This window comes from Athene noctua, chromosome 7 (assembly GCF_965140245.1).
Source record: "Athene noctua chromosome 7, bAthNoc1.hap1.1, whole genome shotgun sequence".
Lineage (NCBI taxonomy): Eukaryota > Metazoa > Chordata > Aves > Strigiformes > Strigidae > Athene > Athene noctua.
Window position 1 is genome coordinate 23,751,417 of NC_134043.1, and position 19,599 is coordinate 23,771,015.

Here is a 19,599-nt window from a genome sequence, read left to right on the forward strand (position 1 = left end):
CTTCTTCAAGATGCATGTGATAGTTGAGCATTGATAGACAACCAAAGAGCTAGAATTTTATGAAAAGGTTTGTAAAGCAACACTGCTTTCTTAACAGAGAAAGTTCAAGCAAATAAAAGTCACTGGAAGACAAATGCTTTCTCATCCTACTTTTGTTCTCCAGAGTCCATGAGGAAGGAATGTCTACCAGTGTGCAATCAGGGACCCAAGTTTTCTTTCTGCCTCACTGGGCCCCCAATGGCCTCAAGTTGTGTCAGAGAAGGTTTAGACTAGATATTAGGAAGCATTTCTTTAAAGAAGGGGTTGTTAGGCATTGGAATGGGCTGCCCAGGGCAGTGGTGGAGTCCCCATCCCTGGAGGTGTTTAAGAGTTGGGTTGACATAGCACTTAGGGATATGGTGTAGAGAACTGTCATTGTTAGGTTAATGGCTGACTAGATGACCTTCAAGGTCTTTTCCAACCTAGATGATCCTGTGATTCTGTGATTCAGGCAGTCTGCTTTCTGCTTGAACAACTGAATGAAGTTTCTAATGCTACTGTAAAATCACTCCCAGCACAGTCTCAACTGGCAGTTGCATGCCCTTGTCATGTGCTGCCATTGTAAAGGTGAACTTCTCCATCATAGTTCGCCTTTTTAAGATTGTATTTGAACAGAGGGTCATCTTAATTTAATAACCCTTTAATTGGAGTTGGGGGCTTGATAAAAATAGGAGTTCATAACCTCACATGGAAGCCCCAAGTTGTCATATGCTTCTTGTGGGATTGTTAAGAGGGCCAGTGCTTAGGTAACTGTGTTTCTGAATGCTTAAATATATTTAAATTTTGTCCCTAGGGTCACTGAATGTCAGTGCTGCATAGTTTCTGAAATGCCTAAGTCAGTGCTATAAATGGAGTGTGGTTGCTTAAGTCATTCTGATGCTTTGGGAAATTTTGTACCCTCAGCTTGCTCGCCAGTTAAATCAGGAAGGTTACTTTATTGCAGATGCTTTGTGTAGGCTATCACTCGAAATACTAACATTAGGAAGTGTAGACTCCTGCCAGATTTCTCTTGACATTTTTTATTTAGCACAGAGAAAAGCAGCTTGAGGTTCGTCATTTAGTGTTTGATGGAAGGCCCTCTCTCTTTCAGTGCTCTTGTTTCCATACAGCAATCCCACATACTGTACTATATTCTGCCAGGAAGTCTGCTAACCTTTCATATAATATGTAATAGGTTTTATACCCAGTGCTGGAGAGCTGTTTTCCATACAGGAGGATTTTCAGCTTTTTTTTTTTTTTTTGCTGCCTTGGTAAGATTTGCAATGGTTCTTTCTACAGTGCCAGATGTTGTACATAAACCAGGAAATTATATACTGTTCTCTTGCTTATTGAGCAGAGAGAAGAATCTACTTTTAAAACCTAGCTGGGAGAGATTGCTAGAAATGCCAAGTTTAAAGAGACAGATTGAGTATGGGAGATGAGAAGGCAAGACAAACTTTCCTGAGTGTGACGATGAATGCTAAATCTCAACTGAAACACAGTTGATGTACTGACATAAAGGGAATGTACTGAATATATAATAATTGTGGATATATTCATGAGGTTTTGTATTGTAAGATAATCAAATGAGTAGTTCTTTGTACGTACATTTACTGACGCTGATGGGAATCTCAGGAGAGTTCTAATGATCTATATTTAAGGAGATATCAGCCCAATTACTTGCTGTAGTGTTTGTCTGTCTATTCCTGAAGGAATGCAATGTCAGAATAACATTATTTTGGTTAGCAATTCTATGAGATCCTTAATCTACATATCTTGAAGCATTTTACGAATATTAAGCACTTAATTCAGTAGCGTTCCACTGGGCTGTGTTCACAGCATGGTGATGCACTGCTCATAGGGTACAAGTTAAAGAGTCTCTCATGAATAACCCTGGTCCCCACCTAGTCATGCCTGGCTTGCAGGTTTTTTCTCCATGGCATATGGCTTTTTCCTGTCAGGTACCATGGAGCAGCTGTTTGGCCACCATGCTGCCTAATAGTCAAGTACGTCCTGCTGCCCATCAGGCAGTTTCAGTGTCTGCAAACTGAACTCTGCCACCTGTCCATGCAGGAAGAGAGTATGGCCTGGGCTGCGTGACAAGAGGCCACCGCAAAACTGGCCTCTTGATGCTGCAACTGCAGAGGTTTGAATATTCTGCTGCAGAGCATGAGAACTGTATACTATTATTTCTCATTAGTAAGCAATGCCCAACATGTGACACTAAGAATTATAGTTCTGAGGGGATACATCTTTTATCTTCCAGAAACTTCTAAAACATATTGATAAATTCAGAGATTACTCGGGTCAGATTCTTTGTAGCATTTTCCACTAGACAGAGCCACTTTAGGAGTTGTTTATATGCACGTGTGTTACTGTTCTTTCTACTGTTTAGGGCAATGGTGAGAGATCTAGATAAAATGTAGTTCTGTGCAAGTTAGAGAAAAGACAGTCAACTTCTCTACTGGGACTGCTGCTCCAACAAAGAAAGTGTCAGTTGAGTCCAAAGTCTTCTCACTTTTTACATTAATCTTCTGGTAGCTTGAAACAGCTTTTCTGGCCACCATCTTCTCCTTCTGCTACTAGTACAGACTCTGGAAACCTCTCCTGAACTACATCTCTGTTGCTCTAATTAACTTGATGTATGTGCGTTGAGTTTTACGTCTCTTGGAAAAGGTCACACTGGCATGAAATCGGAGTAACACCTTGGTGCATCAGACCCTAATTTTCTGTCTTGAGGCAGAGCAAATCAGCAGGCCTGTGCTGGCAGTGTTGGTCTTGCTTGGCATCTTAATTAATTTTAGGTCTGCTCTTTTTTGCTCACTTCTTTATTAAGATGACAACTTTGGACAATTGTAGCAATTTTCCTTTTTAAGAAGCCAGATTTGATCCATGCTGTTGTTGACAAATTATTCCCTATTAAGTATTCAGGCACTAGTACTTTCTTCTCTTGTCTGGATTTTCCCACTTGCTTCTGTTTGCAGGAAGGATTACCCCTATCTAAGGCTACCAGTCCTGACACTCGCTGGGCAGTGCAGTCATTTAGTAGGTCTGTTTACGCTGCTCTTTCTAATCATGTCAGATTTGTAATACCTGTCAAGTTTGCTAAATTTAAGTGATACTGGTGATGTGAAAACTTTGTGATTTTGCTGTGAGAAAACACCACCAGGTGTGTTTCAAGACACTGGCAAGAGTATGTCATACCTATTTCATAGGGCTTTTGTTTACTGCTTTTGGAACCTACTGTGATTTCCTAAAGTTTGGAGATTAAAGCAATTTCTGAAATTGCTGTGATTCTTCTGTAGCATCAAGGCTGTGGTGGAGGTCTTTTGAGTCCTGCACTCATCCATGTTCCCTATTAGTAAAGCAATACAACAGAGCCTGGGAATAGAAGAGGGCCAGGATACAGCTGGAATGTAGAGTGTCTGCTTGTGGCCCTTCCCAAGGATGAAATTTCCCACTGCAGAAATGAACAGGAAATCTTCTAAAGGCTACAGGGTAGTCAGACCTCACATTTCCCAGTTTCAACCAGTTTTGGTTCAAGTATCAGTGAGTGAGTGGCATACTTCAGAATATGTCAGAGATCTTCTGGGATCTAGTCTTCAGTGTAGTTAGTGGACAGTATGCCTTCCTATCAGAAGATGATCATTAGTGCTATTGGAGCAGATCAACAGATGCAAATCAATTTTGCTGAAGCCAGTGAAAATTTATGTCAGCTGAGGATCCATTCCATCAGTTGTATATAATGGACTTTAACTCCATAGGGGTTATGCAAATAATAATCTTATATAGTACACAGAGATTACAGTGGCTATCTTATCTAACGATATCAAGATTTTCACAGAAATCTGAAGTTTATAAAGCTGAAGACAGTATAATGCTAAAATTGCATTCTGTGATGCTCCTTAAACAAGCAGCTAGCAGTATGTAGAGGAATACTTGTAAATTGAAAACTAGCCCTTTAAATATGTTAGGTGTATGTGTACAGTTTCCTTATTCTGTAACACTGAATTCCCCTCAGTGATATCAAAGGAACACAGGTCAGATACACAGGAGTTACCATGTCAAAAAAAAAAAAAAAAAAAGGGGAAAAATATTTTTGCCTTATTTCCAATCTGTTTGATTTTTATTAAAATACGGTTTGAAAAACTTGTCTCTAATATACTTTTAGAGTTGTAAACAGAAGAATTATGTGAAGTGGATTTAGATGTGAAGGCAGCTTTTTCTCTCTGTTAATGAAACCTTTCTTAAAGGCTGTTCTATAATTACACTTGTGGCTTGGTGGATAATGCCTTGTTCTCATATGCAAGTCATTTGATTCCTCTGGTGCCTCATAACACTCAAGAAGCATGGACTCTCGCAGTGTGACTCATGCTGTAGCTTATTTTACTGCATATTCTATATAAAGACCTTCTTTGAACGGTGAGTGTATACACAGTATCAAAGTGAATAAAGACCTTTGTCTGTCTTGCTTCACAACAGAGAAGGAGCCCTACGAAAATAGACTGAAGTGTAGGTTCCTCCAAGTTAGGTAGCCCTTCGATTAAGTATTAGTATTACCAGTGACCTCATCTTGTCTTCTAGAGGGTCTGAAAGTCTTATCCCAGTATAGCAATATGCTTGCTTCAAGAATTAATCATTCTTCTTGCTGTCAGAAAAAGGGTGAAGTATAGTAGATTACTTCTCAATAAAACCTGACTCTCTTCTATCAGGAGTGCATAAGAATGCCCATGTATATTTTTTACCACTGCAACAGCAGACAATAGAAATGCATTCCAAGACAGAGCTGCCGGTTTCAGATGCTTAGCACCTTCAATAATAGTGTCCACAAAAACCTGAAAAATTGTGTCTTTAGGATAGCAGTGTGTGGTTGTAATGAAAACACTTAGAAGAACTGCTAATAATAATTGAAGTTGAAAAATAAATTTGGGATACAGTCACAGCCAATGAGAATAATTGAAAAGTTTTTTTGTGAGTGGAAGAAGGACTGGAAAGCTAATTTCCTTTCAATTTTTGCTCTTTTCTGCCACCAATACTTACCATAGCTTCCATGATGTATCTACTTGTTGGTGGATAATGTATGTCGTATTTGGAGTTATACTCATGAGGATTAGCTAGTTGGTGTATGTGTACAGGCTGGTCACTAGCTGTTACCCAGTGAAGTGGGTGACAAAGAGTGCTGCCCTCTTTTCCCTTAGTAGTGACACTATATTTGGGACCTCTCTTCTATCACAACTATTTAGCTTCTAGGACCTTATCTGAGCCCTATCTCAAATTTGATTAAAATTTTTACACTGGAATCAAAAAGTTCCTGGGAAGAAGAGAGAAAAGGGAGGAATTTCCTGCCAGGCAAAGTGGTTACATTTTGTTAGGAAAGCAGACCCACAGAACAGAGTCTTTGTACCCACAGTTGAGTACAGCGAGGTCTGGCACATTGTGGCCACAATTCTAACACAAACAACAATGAAAGTTTGTTTGGGTATGTTTTTAACTATAGGTTAGAATAATTATCAGGGACTGTTCGGTGTAAGAGAAATGGACAGAAAGATGAGTGGACAAGATGCGCTCTCCTCTCAGCTGCCACTGCACAGCCAGAGCCAGGGTTATTTACTGCATCCTGCTAGCAAGGCCTCTTAAAAAGAATTTTATAATGTCCTTGTTGAGTCTCTGAATTTTCAGAATGTACTCATGCAATGTAAGTCTTAAACAATCCGTTCATACTCATTTGATAATCTACAGAAATGATTTAAAATCATAGTGCAGTAATACTGTGCACTTTTTCCTCCTCTACTGAAAACCAATTTAGTTTGCTCTCCATGTAAAACCAGCATATTTATCTGGTACTGCTGCTTGCTTTGTGTAAATATTATCCCTTGTAATACATAATTTCCAATGGATTTGAAACAACAACAGCCAGGGTTCATCAGAAGCAGGTGGTGGGGCCTCCCAAGCGCAGCCTGATGTATTTATTTTAATGCCTTTTTATCATCCTTTAGACAAACAAATAAAACATAATTCCATAAAGGAGCAGGAAATACAAAGATTTCTAAGAAGTGAACAATTGAAAGCAATGGACTAGAAAGATGTTTTACTTTCAGAATTAATGAGCTACTCTACATCTTGGTTGTATTAAACTAAACCACCTAGTGGGGTAGGTTGAGGTTTCAATATGCTAATGAAATTATTTGTAGCCATGTGAGAGGAGTTACCCAGAAGAAATGGCTGTTTGCCAAAGTGGAACAGAAACATAAAAGTTCAGAAAATTGATTCAGTTCCTAGTGAGCTTGCTATCAAAATAGATAACTTATAAGCCAAGTATATGTTTTAGAATATACTTTTAAAAGCCAGGTCTTTCAGAATGACAAACTAAGTGACATGCATGTTTCTCTGAGAGCATCTTTTAGCCAGTTTGACAGAAGTTTTCTCTCCCCCAAGAGGCCAGTACTTGGGCATTTGTGCTGACGGGTCTTGGGTGCTTGGGCTTGACAAATTGTTTCTGGAGGAGTCTTAGTGCAGGAATCAGCTGTTCTCATTGCCCCTCAGATGTGAATTTCCTCCCCAAATTGCCTCTCAGAACTGCTGTGTTGTTACATATGTCATATATGTCCAATTTTAATGGTCTTTTGGTGAGTCTTCAGCAATTCTCTTTCTGTTTCTCTTACAGTTGATTGTTTACAGTCTTCTACCATCATCTTTTGTGTAGTCTTTCCCTGTCAATAGTAATAACTGTGTCTCCTTGAATCTGGTTATGCCTAGTTAAACCTCTGTCTGGGATGGTGTTGGCTCACATTATGAGTTGCATCCCCTTTTGGTGGTATAGCTTTAGTGCAAGAATGTAACAAATATTCTTTCAGATAGGAGAGTGTTTCCTAAGGCATTTTTGTTTCAGCCTTTGGAGGTTTGCCTTAGATGGATGCCAAAGCTGTGAACTTCTTGTTCTCACTTACCTCATGCTCCAATGTAATCTTACTTCCTTTACATGAACAAAAATCCCTGGTGAAACACCCTCTTGTATTTAGTTAATGTGTGCCATTCTGCACCTTTTGTGCTGTGCCACTTGTCTGCTTGCATCTTGACTCTTAAGTGCACTGTGAGCCTTTCTGGATCAGAGGAGGGACAGACAGGATCTGACCTTTCAGTTTGTGTGTAGAATTTAGCAAAGTTGGACCCCAGTCAAGCTGATTTCAAGGCTCTGTTGGATGGAAGAAGAGAAGAGGAGGGAAGAGAAGACTATGATTTTATAGTCTTCTCCTTCCACCCTTCTTTCTTTTTCTAGAAAGATTATTGTTAAGTTTCATTCAGTACTTCATCCTTCATTATCTTGTGAGTTGTCTCCATTTTTTTTTCATTTCCTCTTGTTTAATTTTTCTTTTTAGTTCATGTATAGGTTCAGCCTTTATATCTATTTACTATTTTTTGCCCTTAAAATCTACAGTGCATCTTCATCACTGTGCCCAGCTGCATATCTCAAATACTGTTTTAATCTTGATGATAGATAACATGATAGATCATAGTGAGAATGAAGGCTGGTATTGAGGAATGAAAACCAAGGTGACCATTTTTTGTGATTATATATTGTACAGTGAAAGAAACATTCAAAAAATGAAATAAATAGAAAACAAAGTTTTTTGTCAGCCTAGTCAAACTAGGCAACATGCTTGATGCTCAGCTCAATTGGAAAAAAATACAATTTGAGTAATTTTTAAATGGTAACCAAAAGGATTTGAATTATTTTTACCCATCTGAATTAATCTGGGAGAATGTTCTGTAATTTCTTTAAACAAGTCACTCCTCAGAATCCTAGAGCAATTTGGACTCTGCTTGGCTTATACTAATTCAATCCTTTAAAACTCACTTCTTCTATCCTATTTTATTCTAATTTTCTTATAATTGACATGCCAGTACCATAAGATAAAAAATAACAAATGTAAGCAATGCTTCACTATGGAAAACAGAGATTAAGTTTGTGATTGGAAGTTTGGCAGAGACTTGATATTGTATTATGTGCTGTTCATCTTGATCTGCAAAATCTTTAAACCTAAACTGTCTCAATGACAGCCAGATTTAAGGACCCTAGCTTCTGCCTCTTGTGAAATTGCTTATCTTAAGACATCAATGGGTAGAACTGCTTCTTTGGTGGCAACAAGAGAGAGGAGGGACTTCATTTATTAGGAATATGCATCAGCCAGTTCACATTGTCTCTTTTTTTTTTCATTTTTGTTTATCGTATGCCCTCTACTCTGAAGTCTGTCCACTCCTTGTGATATCTCATCTGCTCATTGGACTGAAGGAGTCTGTTTAGGCTATGCATTGCACTCCCCTCCTACCCTTCACACATTGCTCCCTGAAACATTGTCACTTCCTTCCTTCTTACTTCCTGTTAACGTTTCTTTCTTTTCTAATGTTTAACTTCCAGTGAGACTTTCTACCTTCTTTCCCATCCCTGTGTGCCTCCATTCCTCACTATCCCCTCTCGTGGTGAGGTTTGAAAATGTTTCTAGAGCAGAGGTGAAATGAATAATGTTACTTTACTTTTTGCCTAAAGGAAGGATCGCATGAGAAACAGCAAGAATCTGAGTTACAATCACAGAACAGCATTTCATGTGCAGCCTTTTTTAGTCTTGATGATGGACTGGCAGCTAAATAAAATGTATTTGGTTTGAGGAAATCAATTGCACTGACCCCAGTCAGACAGGAAAACCTTGAAAGCTGCCCCATCCAAAGAAGGCTGTTGGATTGCAGGTTGTTAATGCAGTTTACCTAATCCCTATGCTGCAGTACAGCTGAATCACCGTTATTAATGTTGTTTGCATTTCAGTTTGATAAAAGTCAGTCATTCCCATCCAATATACTTTGATATCTTCAGATAAGATGCTGTTGTACAAGTCTTATCAGAAGAGACTGTGTTTCACAGGCCTTTATAGGAGCTTCAGACATGGAGGCCATGAGATGTTGGACTGTGCATGTGTATGTAAGGCAGTATAACTAAACACTGTGTTGCAAAATAGCTGAAATATTATTGTGAACTCCAGTGAGGAAGTACCACAGGCAGCATTTATTATACTACACTGTTCATGAAAGGGACTCTGAATTTGAGCATCTGGACCCATGAGAGATTTATGCTGGCAAGGTAGTTCCAGTGGTGCCATTCCATTGACTGCTGGCTGAGTTGGAGGCCCCAGTGTTTTGGGGTCCTGATAAGTGATATCAATCTGATTGTGAGTGATTTTCTGTGTCAGAATACATGCTTTTCCATGAACTGTAAGGAGGAGGCTATGTTTAGTCATACTTCATGAATTATATTGATTTAGTTTGTCTTTAGGTTTTCCCCGCTTGTTTTGTATTATACTTGTTGCTTTGTTTTCACAGCAGTGTTACCGAGTGAGCTGCACAAGTTGCTTTTAAAACAGCTCACACTATAATCAAAATAATATTTAAAAAGCATTGAAGAAAGGCTAATGTTATAAGGGAAATTCCGTTGTATGTTTACTTATTTATACTTATGAAATATCCTCATTATTGTTAGACACAATTGAGTAGAAACAATCACTTTACATAATTATCCATGATAAGGAGGCCTTTAATATTAGAAGAGTATTGGAAGTTGATATGTGTTTGTTTCTGTGAGAAGTACGGCATTCGACTGACCCAACTGAACTCATTAAGAGGTTTATATTGATTGTAGAGGAATTTGTATTTAACCCAGAGTTTCATTCCAGATGAAAACAAGTTTCTAGACCAACATACTTCTCTGTTTAGAGACTGTAAATGTCAAAAGCAGTTACAGATCAGGTCACGATTTTGATTTTCTTTATTTGTTTCAAATCTCCTTGTAAAACAATGTAAGGGGAGAGAAAGAAAGAAGCTGTTTATGTACAGGGGATGAAGCCACTGCCACACACAGTTTTAAGTTACACTTAAGACCTGTTTTTAGGACTTAAGTACTCCACAGACCTCGTGGTGACCTTACAGAATTTCACTACAGAGGACCATGACTTCAACCTACTGTCAGAACACAGCCTGCACTGGGACGTTTGCAGCTTTCCTCTGTCTCGGTAGTACATACCTAGCTCCACATACGTTTATTTGGATGAAGCCTTTTTCATAATATACATGCAAAGATATGTTGGTCATGTGTATCAGGCCTCTGTATTTGAAGGTGGCAGTCTCAGGGTGGAACAATAACTTGGTTTAGAGGCTCTTGCTGACTTCTGACTTCTCTAGTACAGTCAATCCCTTGCTGTTTGCTTGCTCCGCCAGTTATATGATCAAGACATGTATGTTGCTACAGTTACAGAATTTACTGTTCTGTCAAAGCACGTTACAAACATAAATGTCTTCCTGGTGTGACCTTTTGTCTCAGCTGAAGCTCTGCTCCTGAAAAATGCTAAAGATCAGTTCAGAGAGGCACACCCTATGGAAGAAATAGTGTAGGAGGCAGCCTGTAGCTGCCCAGGCAAGGAGCTGAACAAAGCCAGCCTCACCTTGTATTTGCGAGTCTCGTATTACCTGTCTCTGATCTTCCTTGTACTCTGTGTTCTTGCATAGCATACCCAGACTGAGCTCACCTGAAAAAGTGCATTTTTGGTTCTCCCTTTATTAAAATAGTGTATCTGAAAATAGTGTATCTGTCCAAAGATAAAAGGAAGCATTTTGTGGCCAGTACTGTAGGGAATTGTTCTTGGAACAGGCTTCCCTTGTGCTTGACCCATGAGATGATGCCAGACTTGTCTTGATCTAAGTGCTCTCAATGTAGGTTTAAAGGTTGGCTATAGTGGTAAGAAAAATTATGTTAAAATGGTTCATTTTTCTTAGTAGTTCTGCTCTTTGTTTTCAAGACATATCTGCTGACTTTGATAATTAAGATGCAGGTTTACAATTGTTAGTGTTGCAGAACAGTTTGAAGAGGAGTGAGATTCTCTTCTGTCACTTGCATCATTCAGAAAATATCAGCTAAGGTATGATTTGCTACCTCTCTTCTACAAGTGATAATGAACAGGGAAGAAAGGCAAACACAGCTTTAGTTTCTGATCTTGTATTGCATTTGAACAAATTCAACACAGATATCACTGTGAAAAAGTAAATATGGAATAGTATAATGCTCTTTTTCAGCCACTTTTGAAAACTTGAAATTCACATTAAAGGCAGCTAAATTGCTGTATTTTTTTTCCTGTAATACATTATCTATTCTAGGGCTACATAAGTGTAGTAAAAGAAAACACATAAATCAAGTGGACTGTTTGTTCTTCTTTATATATTTTCTTTGTCCTCTTTTAAGTATATGCAATCTTTCCCACTCCTCCCAACCAAGTCCTGTCTCCACCCAACTGCATTTCCTGAGTGGATTCCTCTAGGAGACAGAATCAGAGGGCTGCATGATGTCATTTCTATATTTAAATTAGATGGAGCAGAATAGGCTGTGTAATTTGTTTAATCACTGCTCATGCTCTAATTTCCTTGGATTTGATTTTTTGCAGTGCAGTCTTATCTTCGGGTTTCTATCTGGTAGCCAAGTCTGCTATTTGGCATGGTTACAGGGAGCTGGGTGCATATTTCTTTTCGACTAAAACTCAAGGGGATTCTGTGAGCAAGCAAATTCTGGACACAGAGCTTTTCAAGCACAATAGATTGATTTAAATGGGAATGTGACAGAAAAATATATGCCTCCAAAACAAAGAGATCAAATAAAATCTAAAGCTTAGTTGATTAGGGCCATGCAGAACCGTTCAGAAGATGGTAAATAGGTAAATAAATGAAAAAGATGCAGATTCATCTGCTATTATGTAAACTGTACTAATTCTGGGATCAGGATTCAGCAATTTCAGTACAGGCATTTCCTGTATTTATTTTATCTAAATATGACTAAATGGTACTTCACTTCTGCTATTTCAGGCTTTGTCTATCTCATTTTAATGAGTTGATAGACTGACATACAAAACAGTCTCTGTTCAGTAAGTTGTGGTAACATCTTCACATGGTTTATTTTCTATTTTTCCACAATACATAAAGATACATTTTCACTATTGTAGCATTATTTTTTCCTAATTTGTCTTCATACTTCCCTTTAGAAATATCTCAGTTCTGTTCTCTTACCTATACTGTGAGTGACAGTGAATATATATATTCTGTGAATGACAAAGGCAAGTATTTAGTAAAAAGCAGGGTAATTGGTGTTCTAGAGTGTAGCACCAGCTTCAAGCAATGATTGATACAGTGATAAACAGCCATGGTCAGCTCCTTTCTGTGATACCCAGTTAAGTGTCATTGACCTGAAATGTATGGAAATTTTCTGATTGAGCTTGCTTAGAAGAAATGCACTTACTAATTTGTAAACATACTAAGAAGGCAGTATCTGCAATCAGATTTATACCAGAATCTTCTGTGGGTCTCAGCACATGCTATTGGGCAATAGCAAGTGTGTTGTTTGGTTTCCCCTTTGTAACAAGATTTGGGTAAAAAACAACTATGAATATGATTATCAGTTAGGCTTTTTTGTTAAATTCTGTAAGAACATTAGACACATTTTAGTGGAAAACACTAACAGATAGCAGACAGATGACATGAGATTTTAACTGTCAGTTAGTTCAGTGAAGAGCATTCTTTGGAGCATCGGATCTAAAGGCAAAGGTCTAGACTTTGAGACAGCAATCTCTGCTTGAGTTAGTGAGTAAAAAGAGGGTCCAGAGATCTTCAGGGGCTCTTTCACATCCCTACTTATTGTTCTGGAGAAAAGAGAAGAAACAATGGACCATGGGAGTGACGCACCCTTGTGAGTAATGCTCACAGGGGAGGTGGTTCATTGCCAAAATTATATGACTGGCACAGCCAACTTAGAGGAAGAACAGAGCTGTACTGAGAACATCAGTGATCAATTATTTATTGTTAAAAGAAAATAGAGAAGCTGAACCACATTGTCAAGCTACAGCATATATTCCCCAAGAGAAACCATTGCACGAGTATGGACAGCTAGTACAGGAGGATTGCAGAACTTGGGTAACAGTCAAAATAACAGTATCTAATAAAATAGTTACACAGGGTTTTGAAAAATGTCTGTGGAAAGGGCACCTTGATGTTTGACCTAGAATTTCTACAATCAAAATTAAGTTTTTTGTGTTACTCCCAAGTCTGCAAGTAACGGAGGCTCTGCCTTGTCACCTTCTCTGCTGCCAATGGTAGGCAGCAGAAGTGCATCTGGTCAAAAGTGACACTGTGGATTGAGAACGTGAGTGAGGGAGAAAGAGAAGAAGAGAGAGATCATGTATTCAACCAAGCACCTGTTGTAGTCTATAAAACCTTCTCCAGTGTTACAAGACACTCACTTCCTACTGTCTGGCCACATGTAGGTTCATGGGAATGGGGATGCATCAGAAGCCTGACTTGACTTCCCAGTGCTACAGACCATCACTACCTGGGTCCTTATTACACAGCCCATCAGATACTCTTTGCTGACTGGAGAACTGCTGTGCTTGGGGGAGTATCTGGTGTGGTACCTGTGTTCAAATCTTTATACCCAGGAGGTCTTCCCTTTATCAACTATAAGTCTTTTTAATTAGAGTGCTGTGGTTTTGCTATGCAATGCATATGGAAAACAAAGGCTCATCTATTTTATTCACATCTACCTTGCTTGTATTGGAGTGTTTGTATTGTATAGATCTCTTTTTTTGCTCCTTCTTTCCCTTTAAACAGGTATTAGCTTTTCAGTACTTGGAGCAGAAGAAAAGGGACTAACTAAAAAGACATATTTTATATATGTTATATATGCTAGAAAAATCTGTAAGGAATTTAGAGATAGCTTGCATCAGAATTATAGTAATTGCCTCTCTAAAGTATGTTCACGGAGTAGAAGAAATTCTATTGCAGTAAAACCCCTGCACTAACTGCTAACTGCAAATAAAGTCTAAATAAGAGCGTGCGAAGCAATCTCAAAAGCCGGACAATGAACGGCCTTACAAACTATTGGTATGAAAATTTACCCACAGCACCTCCCCAGTAAGGCGTGTGATTCTTTCTTCCTTTTCTCCCATCCCCAACAGTTCCTTGTCAGTGCTGTTCTGTGCTTTAGGCAATAGCAGTGACTGAAAAGGTCGTGTTAATTTTCACCACTGCATGGATATAAGGCAGTCAGTAACTGGAAGAAAAAATACTGTCTTTATTACTCGTACTGTCAGATTAGATGCAGGGAGAGTCTGATCTTTAAGCTGTTGCATGATAGGGTGTATAAATTGGTAGAAATCTGAAGATAAAGTGAATAGGTCACTGAGGGTAGTTTTAAAACCTGCTGTCATGTTGGATTTACAGAACTGGAAGACTTCTGGTAATAAACAAGCTTATGATGATTTGATAACTGTTGCTGTCTTTCATAAGAAAAGCCTCTCCAGAGTTCATACCACCAGTGGAATACATTTTCAAAAGCCTTTTGTAAATATTTAGTCTGTTAATCTTCAGGATGATTTTAAATGCCACCTACCAGTACAATTTAAGTTATTGCATTTTCTTTTCATTTACAGACATTACGGTAACAAGATAGGTCTCACAGTCAGTATTGTGTTTTCCTCATTATCTCGGCTTTCAGAGATCTCATGCCTGGAACTTCATTATTCCATCTGATACTGTGAATCTTTATGCAGTTATTTACATCTTTCTTTGCATACTTTGGTTTCTCAGCAAAGAGTATTTCCCTGACTTCTTGACAAATAAGTGTCCCTTGACATTTAGTTTGGCTTTTGAAGTGACATAGTTGTAGGTGTAAATTATATTTCCTATGTCAACCCACACCCCACCAAGGTATCTTCATAGGAAACCATATGTAGGCAGTCATATCAGCCTTCCCTCCAGATACCCAGATATAGAAGGTAGTTAATTTATGTAGAGATGCCCTGGAGGAGTCTAAACAACGGAGCTTTCTGAGGGCATGTCTTGAATTAGTGCCTCTTCTGGTAATGCTGCCTGAACTCCTTCACAGGCAACACTGCTCACTGTGCTTGCTGTATCAAACATGACAGGGTAGGACCTTCATGTAGAGGATGACAGAGTTGAAGTTCTTGACAGTCTGTACTTTTGTTCCTGGTGAGCTTTGTCATCCTGAGCATGAAGTGGAGCTGAATGGGATTAGGTCTCTCTTTTAAAGTGTTATATACAACTCTGGCTTATTCTACTTGTAGGTTAAGATAGGCCCCCAGATCTTTTGGAAATTATATGGTGTGATCTGTGTTTCCTTTCATGAGAACAATAATTAGGAAAAATATTACAGAATTAATCAGAAGGGAACCTGCCATACAGTGTATGATGACTGTGGACATGGTATAGGAAATAAAAAATTACTGTCTTCCTACAATTCAAGTTCCTTATCAAGGTGGCTTAAATGTGGACTAACAATGTATTTCTGGGAAAATGCTATTTTGGGAAAAACAGAACAAAGAAATGAATATCATCTGAATGATAAGGAAGAACAAAAGAAAACAACTGGATAAAATTTGGTTTTATCATATCCTAAATGAAACATTTCAATTTTCCATTTCTAAATCACATTTTAAGACCAGATTCAGTAGAAGGTAGAACAAAACGTTCATCTACTGTTTGAATAAAATGTTATTTCAACCCCTTGTGACGTGCTTTCCTTTTTTTCACTTGGCCAACCAAAATTAATTTTTCCCTTGTTCTATGTGTGTGATTTACTAGTTGAACTGAGGAAATAATTACTTCTGATGTTCTTCCTCCCACTAAGTTCCAGGCACAGGACTGCATGCAGAGTATGGTAAAGAGAACAGTTTGGAAAAAAAAGTGGGAGAGTTTAATCTTCAAATGAAGTAGCATTTATTTTGTGTGACTGAACAGGGACATAACATAGTTTTGCTCCGATGAGTTTTCAGATGGATTATGAGTGAGATTTAAAGAATATGTTACTAAGCTTTAGGATGTAATAGCTTGTCTAAAAATAGGATTGGATTATTAAGATTAATGTAATCTTTGTAGCTTTTGTTATTATTTAGAATGCAAGACATTAAGTCTTTAGTAGTAGAATTGATGATATTTTCATATCCATTTCCAAGAAGAAGAAATGTTAAAAGGATAATTCAAGCATCTATTAAAATTCAACTGACAGCATTTTAAAAGTGAATACATGCAAACAGCTCTATAGAGCAAAGAAAACTTTTAAATTAAAATTGTACTATGAGGGAAATTTTCTGTCTCAGTTATTATGTGTGCTTAGTTGAAACCTACATGAATTTCAGCTGGTTGGTTGTTCATGTTCAGCTCACTGCACACCCAAAGGACTGCATGACACATTTTATTTACGCTGATCATCAGCATCCCTGTTGCACAAGCTTGTTTTCTGACAGTTCCAAAAGTGAATGATAATTGTTTACCCTTAAGCATTACTGTAATATAGTATGATTGAAACTAAAAATATGTTACTTATTTATTGAAGGATTTGTATTTGATAAAAGGACATTCTTTTCCTTTGATGTTATTTTTTAGATTCTATGAATTTCTTAAGCCCTAGACAGAGCTTTGAACCTTATTGATCATGTCACCAGCATTCTGAAGAAAAATACCAGTTACTGACATCAGTTACAATTATGTAGTTTACAGTGGTACAAGGGACATTATTTTTACAGTTACAAAGTTTCATCTGATAATACAGTTTTTGTGTGTGTGTATACATAACATCAGGTGCTGAGTTTGTGTGTTTCATAACCTTGCAGTTTCTGGAAACTAAACTTAGTGTGTTGGAATTAGATGTTTAGAGTTTTTACACTAAATCTTTTGAAATATTTCAAATCTGACACCAAAATTGGAGTGGTACATGATTATCATGAATCCTTAGTTAACAGCCTTGTCTCCATTCCAACAATAAAGTACCTTTCTAGCTTGAGTTCAGCTGAGTAATTTCAAACGAGCTTTAAAACAGCCTTTATGGAAAATCATACAACTAAGTACAATACTGATTTATTAGAACTCTCAAAGTCATGCTTTGGGGAAGATGAAGGAAAGAACTGGTTTAGCACTTTTGGTAAGATAAAGGCAGTGTGCTCCAGTCAAAGAAGGAGGCCTTGTAAGAGTAAAGTCAGGTCTGCCTGCCTCATACTGGTAGTGTGCCTGTGAAGCACAAGGCAGCAGACACACAAGCGTAAATACCACATATCCATTGGACAGCTTTACACATCTGTAACTGACTGAATGTGCCATTGCTGTCTTTCAGAAATATCGACAGCATATGTCTGGACTTCTCACTCCTCCTTATGGTGTTATGGAAACTGGCTCCAACAATGACAGTAAGTATGAGAAAATAGACATTGGATGTTAGAGAGAAGAGAAGAAAGGGAAAGATGAAAGTCTTTTGGGTTTGGGTGCTGGAATTTAAATGTTAAATTCAATTCTGTATTACGACTGTATTAATACTGCATATAGTAGGAAGTACTTGGGAACTTGCCTAACTGCATTCCCAACTGTATCAAGCGTACACAGAGCTGTACACAAATCTGCACTATGAGCCAGGCCTGTTAACTGAAGCATACTGTATGATGTTGCATAACATATAACTGGTTATAGGTGTTACATGAATTCCATGGAACATGACCATGAGCTAGTAAAATAAATATAATAAACTGGTGTACTTTTTTAGTTAGGATGGGCTACACAACTTGCTTGGGAGCCTAGGTTAGTGCTTGGGCAGCCTGCAGTATCCGTGCTACTGTCTGACCTTAGTTACATAACTGAATAAGTTCAGGTATGTCTCTGCCTCATGAGAACCTGTCAAACTGTGAGATAGTGCTCTAAACATGAATACAAGGGCAGCCTTTGGAACTCACAATTTCTGTAAATCGAGGTAGTTCTGTTTCTTTGCCAGAGGATTATTTAGATGACAACCAGGACAATATCTGATGACTAGAAATGTCATCTGCAAATTTTGTCCCATATGTTATGTGTTCAATATGTTCAATTTGTGAAACCATAGCATAGCATAGCATAGCATGGCATAGTACAGCAATGCTAGTTAGTGCAAACTCAATGTCACATTTGACTTCCAGGTACTAAAACAGAGACAGTATTAAATGAAAAAATATAAATAATTCCTCTATACCTACTTCAGATATTAATCTGGGAGAAAGTACTGTTTAACAGCTGTTTATAGTATTTATACAACTTAGCTTTTTGTCTTTTTTGTGTTCAGAAGAGTTCTGTCTGAATAAATCTGTTTTGCTCTTAAAAAAATAATAGATTAATGTGCATGTTATCAAACTATTGAACCCTCCAATTCCCAGTTCTATTGATCAATATCTCCACTGTTACTTAAGGAATGTACACTATGTATTTATTTTCTGTATTCTTTTTTTAGGAATGCCAGATAAGGACAGTATGTCAAGCAGTGCTCTTTGCCAAGTTTCTAAAAATTGTAATAAGGTAAATCACACCTAGTTTCACCTTTGTTTTCTGACTGGTGGGGGGAGGAATTTTGTAACAAAAAATGCAAAAGTACAGTATTAAATTGAAAAGAAGCAGGTGCAAATGCAAAGCATATAGTTGATGCATGTGAGTACAGTATATAAATTATAAGGATGCTTTAAACGTGTATCATATAACTGGAGAAAGCAACTGGTTCAGGATCAAAATTGCTAGAAAGCGCATACTGCTGCCAAAGTTTGTGTTACAATCTGGTTGTCCTGTCTTTGTTGGGAAGGTGTGGAGTGTAAAGAAGAAAAGCAGCACTGTGACAAGACAATTGCATAGCCAATGGATCATAAAAGTCATAATTAAATCCTATTTTAAGGCTTAACTGAGTCTTAACTCATGCATAGGCATTGTTCTAGCCCTTTGCTCAGGGTGAATTTTCTCTTGTGTTCAGAGAGGAGCTTTACATACCAGTTCTCCTTTGTAAAACAGTTCTGTGCCTTCAGTCTCGCCAGATGAGGACCCACATGAAAGAACTCATGAATATTTCTACACTGGTTTTAAAGTAATTATAATAGTGAGAAGAAACAGTATCATGCATTGCTTTAAAGATTAGTAACTTTTAGAATTTTTTTATGGCAGGAGTAGAAAAGTTACAATAATAAACAGATGCTTGGATGCTTTCTTTCTGGACATAGCAGTTTAATTGGATGCATTTCTGTGATGTCTTTAAAAGGTTAAAGGTATTTTTGTTACACAAAAAACATCTCTTGACAGCAGATAAAGACAATGAATATTTTAGTGTGTTTCCTTAATGCGAAAGTAACTACTTCCCCCTCTCCCTGTCTGTCTGTCCTGCTTCCTCAAGGGTACTGACCTTTCTTAATTGTCACATTCAGCCTTTCTTAAATGTATAAATGTAACAGTATGCAGTTCCTTCTTCTGAAGTCTTATTCACTAATGCTATACCACTTCCTGACACAGCCTTATCCTGTAGGAAAATAAACATTTTTCCAGGCACCGAGTAATAATTGTTAGATACTCAGATAGCACCTTTCATTCTGTAAGCATTTTAGAAACAGTTATGAGTTAAGTCTTAGTGCTTCTCTAAGATGTTGGCCATTTCAATGCTATACTTGGAGTTAAGCCAGATCAGGGGTCTTCCTTGACCTCTCAATGAAAGCACCA

General features: G+C 37.8%; 1 protein-coding gene across 5 annotated transcripts in view; it reads left to right on the top strand.

Annotated features, from left to right (window-relative positions):
• Window positions 1-19,599, top strand: part of RAPGEF4 (Rap guanine nucleotide exchange factor 4) — a 157,340-nt gene that overhangs the window by 57,119 nt on the left and 80,622 nt on the right. For all 5 annotated transcript variants that reach the window (XR_012633909.1, XM_074910253.1, XM_074910254.1 and 2 more), the window contains 2 exons: window positions 17,222-17,294; window positions 18,359-18,423. Coding sequence is in view for 4 of the 5 variants with exons in the window: in XM_074910253.1 (XP_074766354.1) it covers window positions 17,222-17,294; window positions 18,359-18,423 (138 nt within the window). In the remaining variant the exon portion in view is untranslated. The remainder of the gene's footprint in view (window positions 1-17,221; window positions 17,295-18,358; window positions 18,424-19,599) is intronic.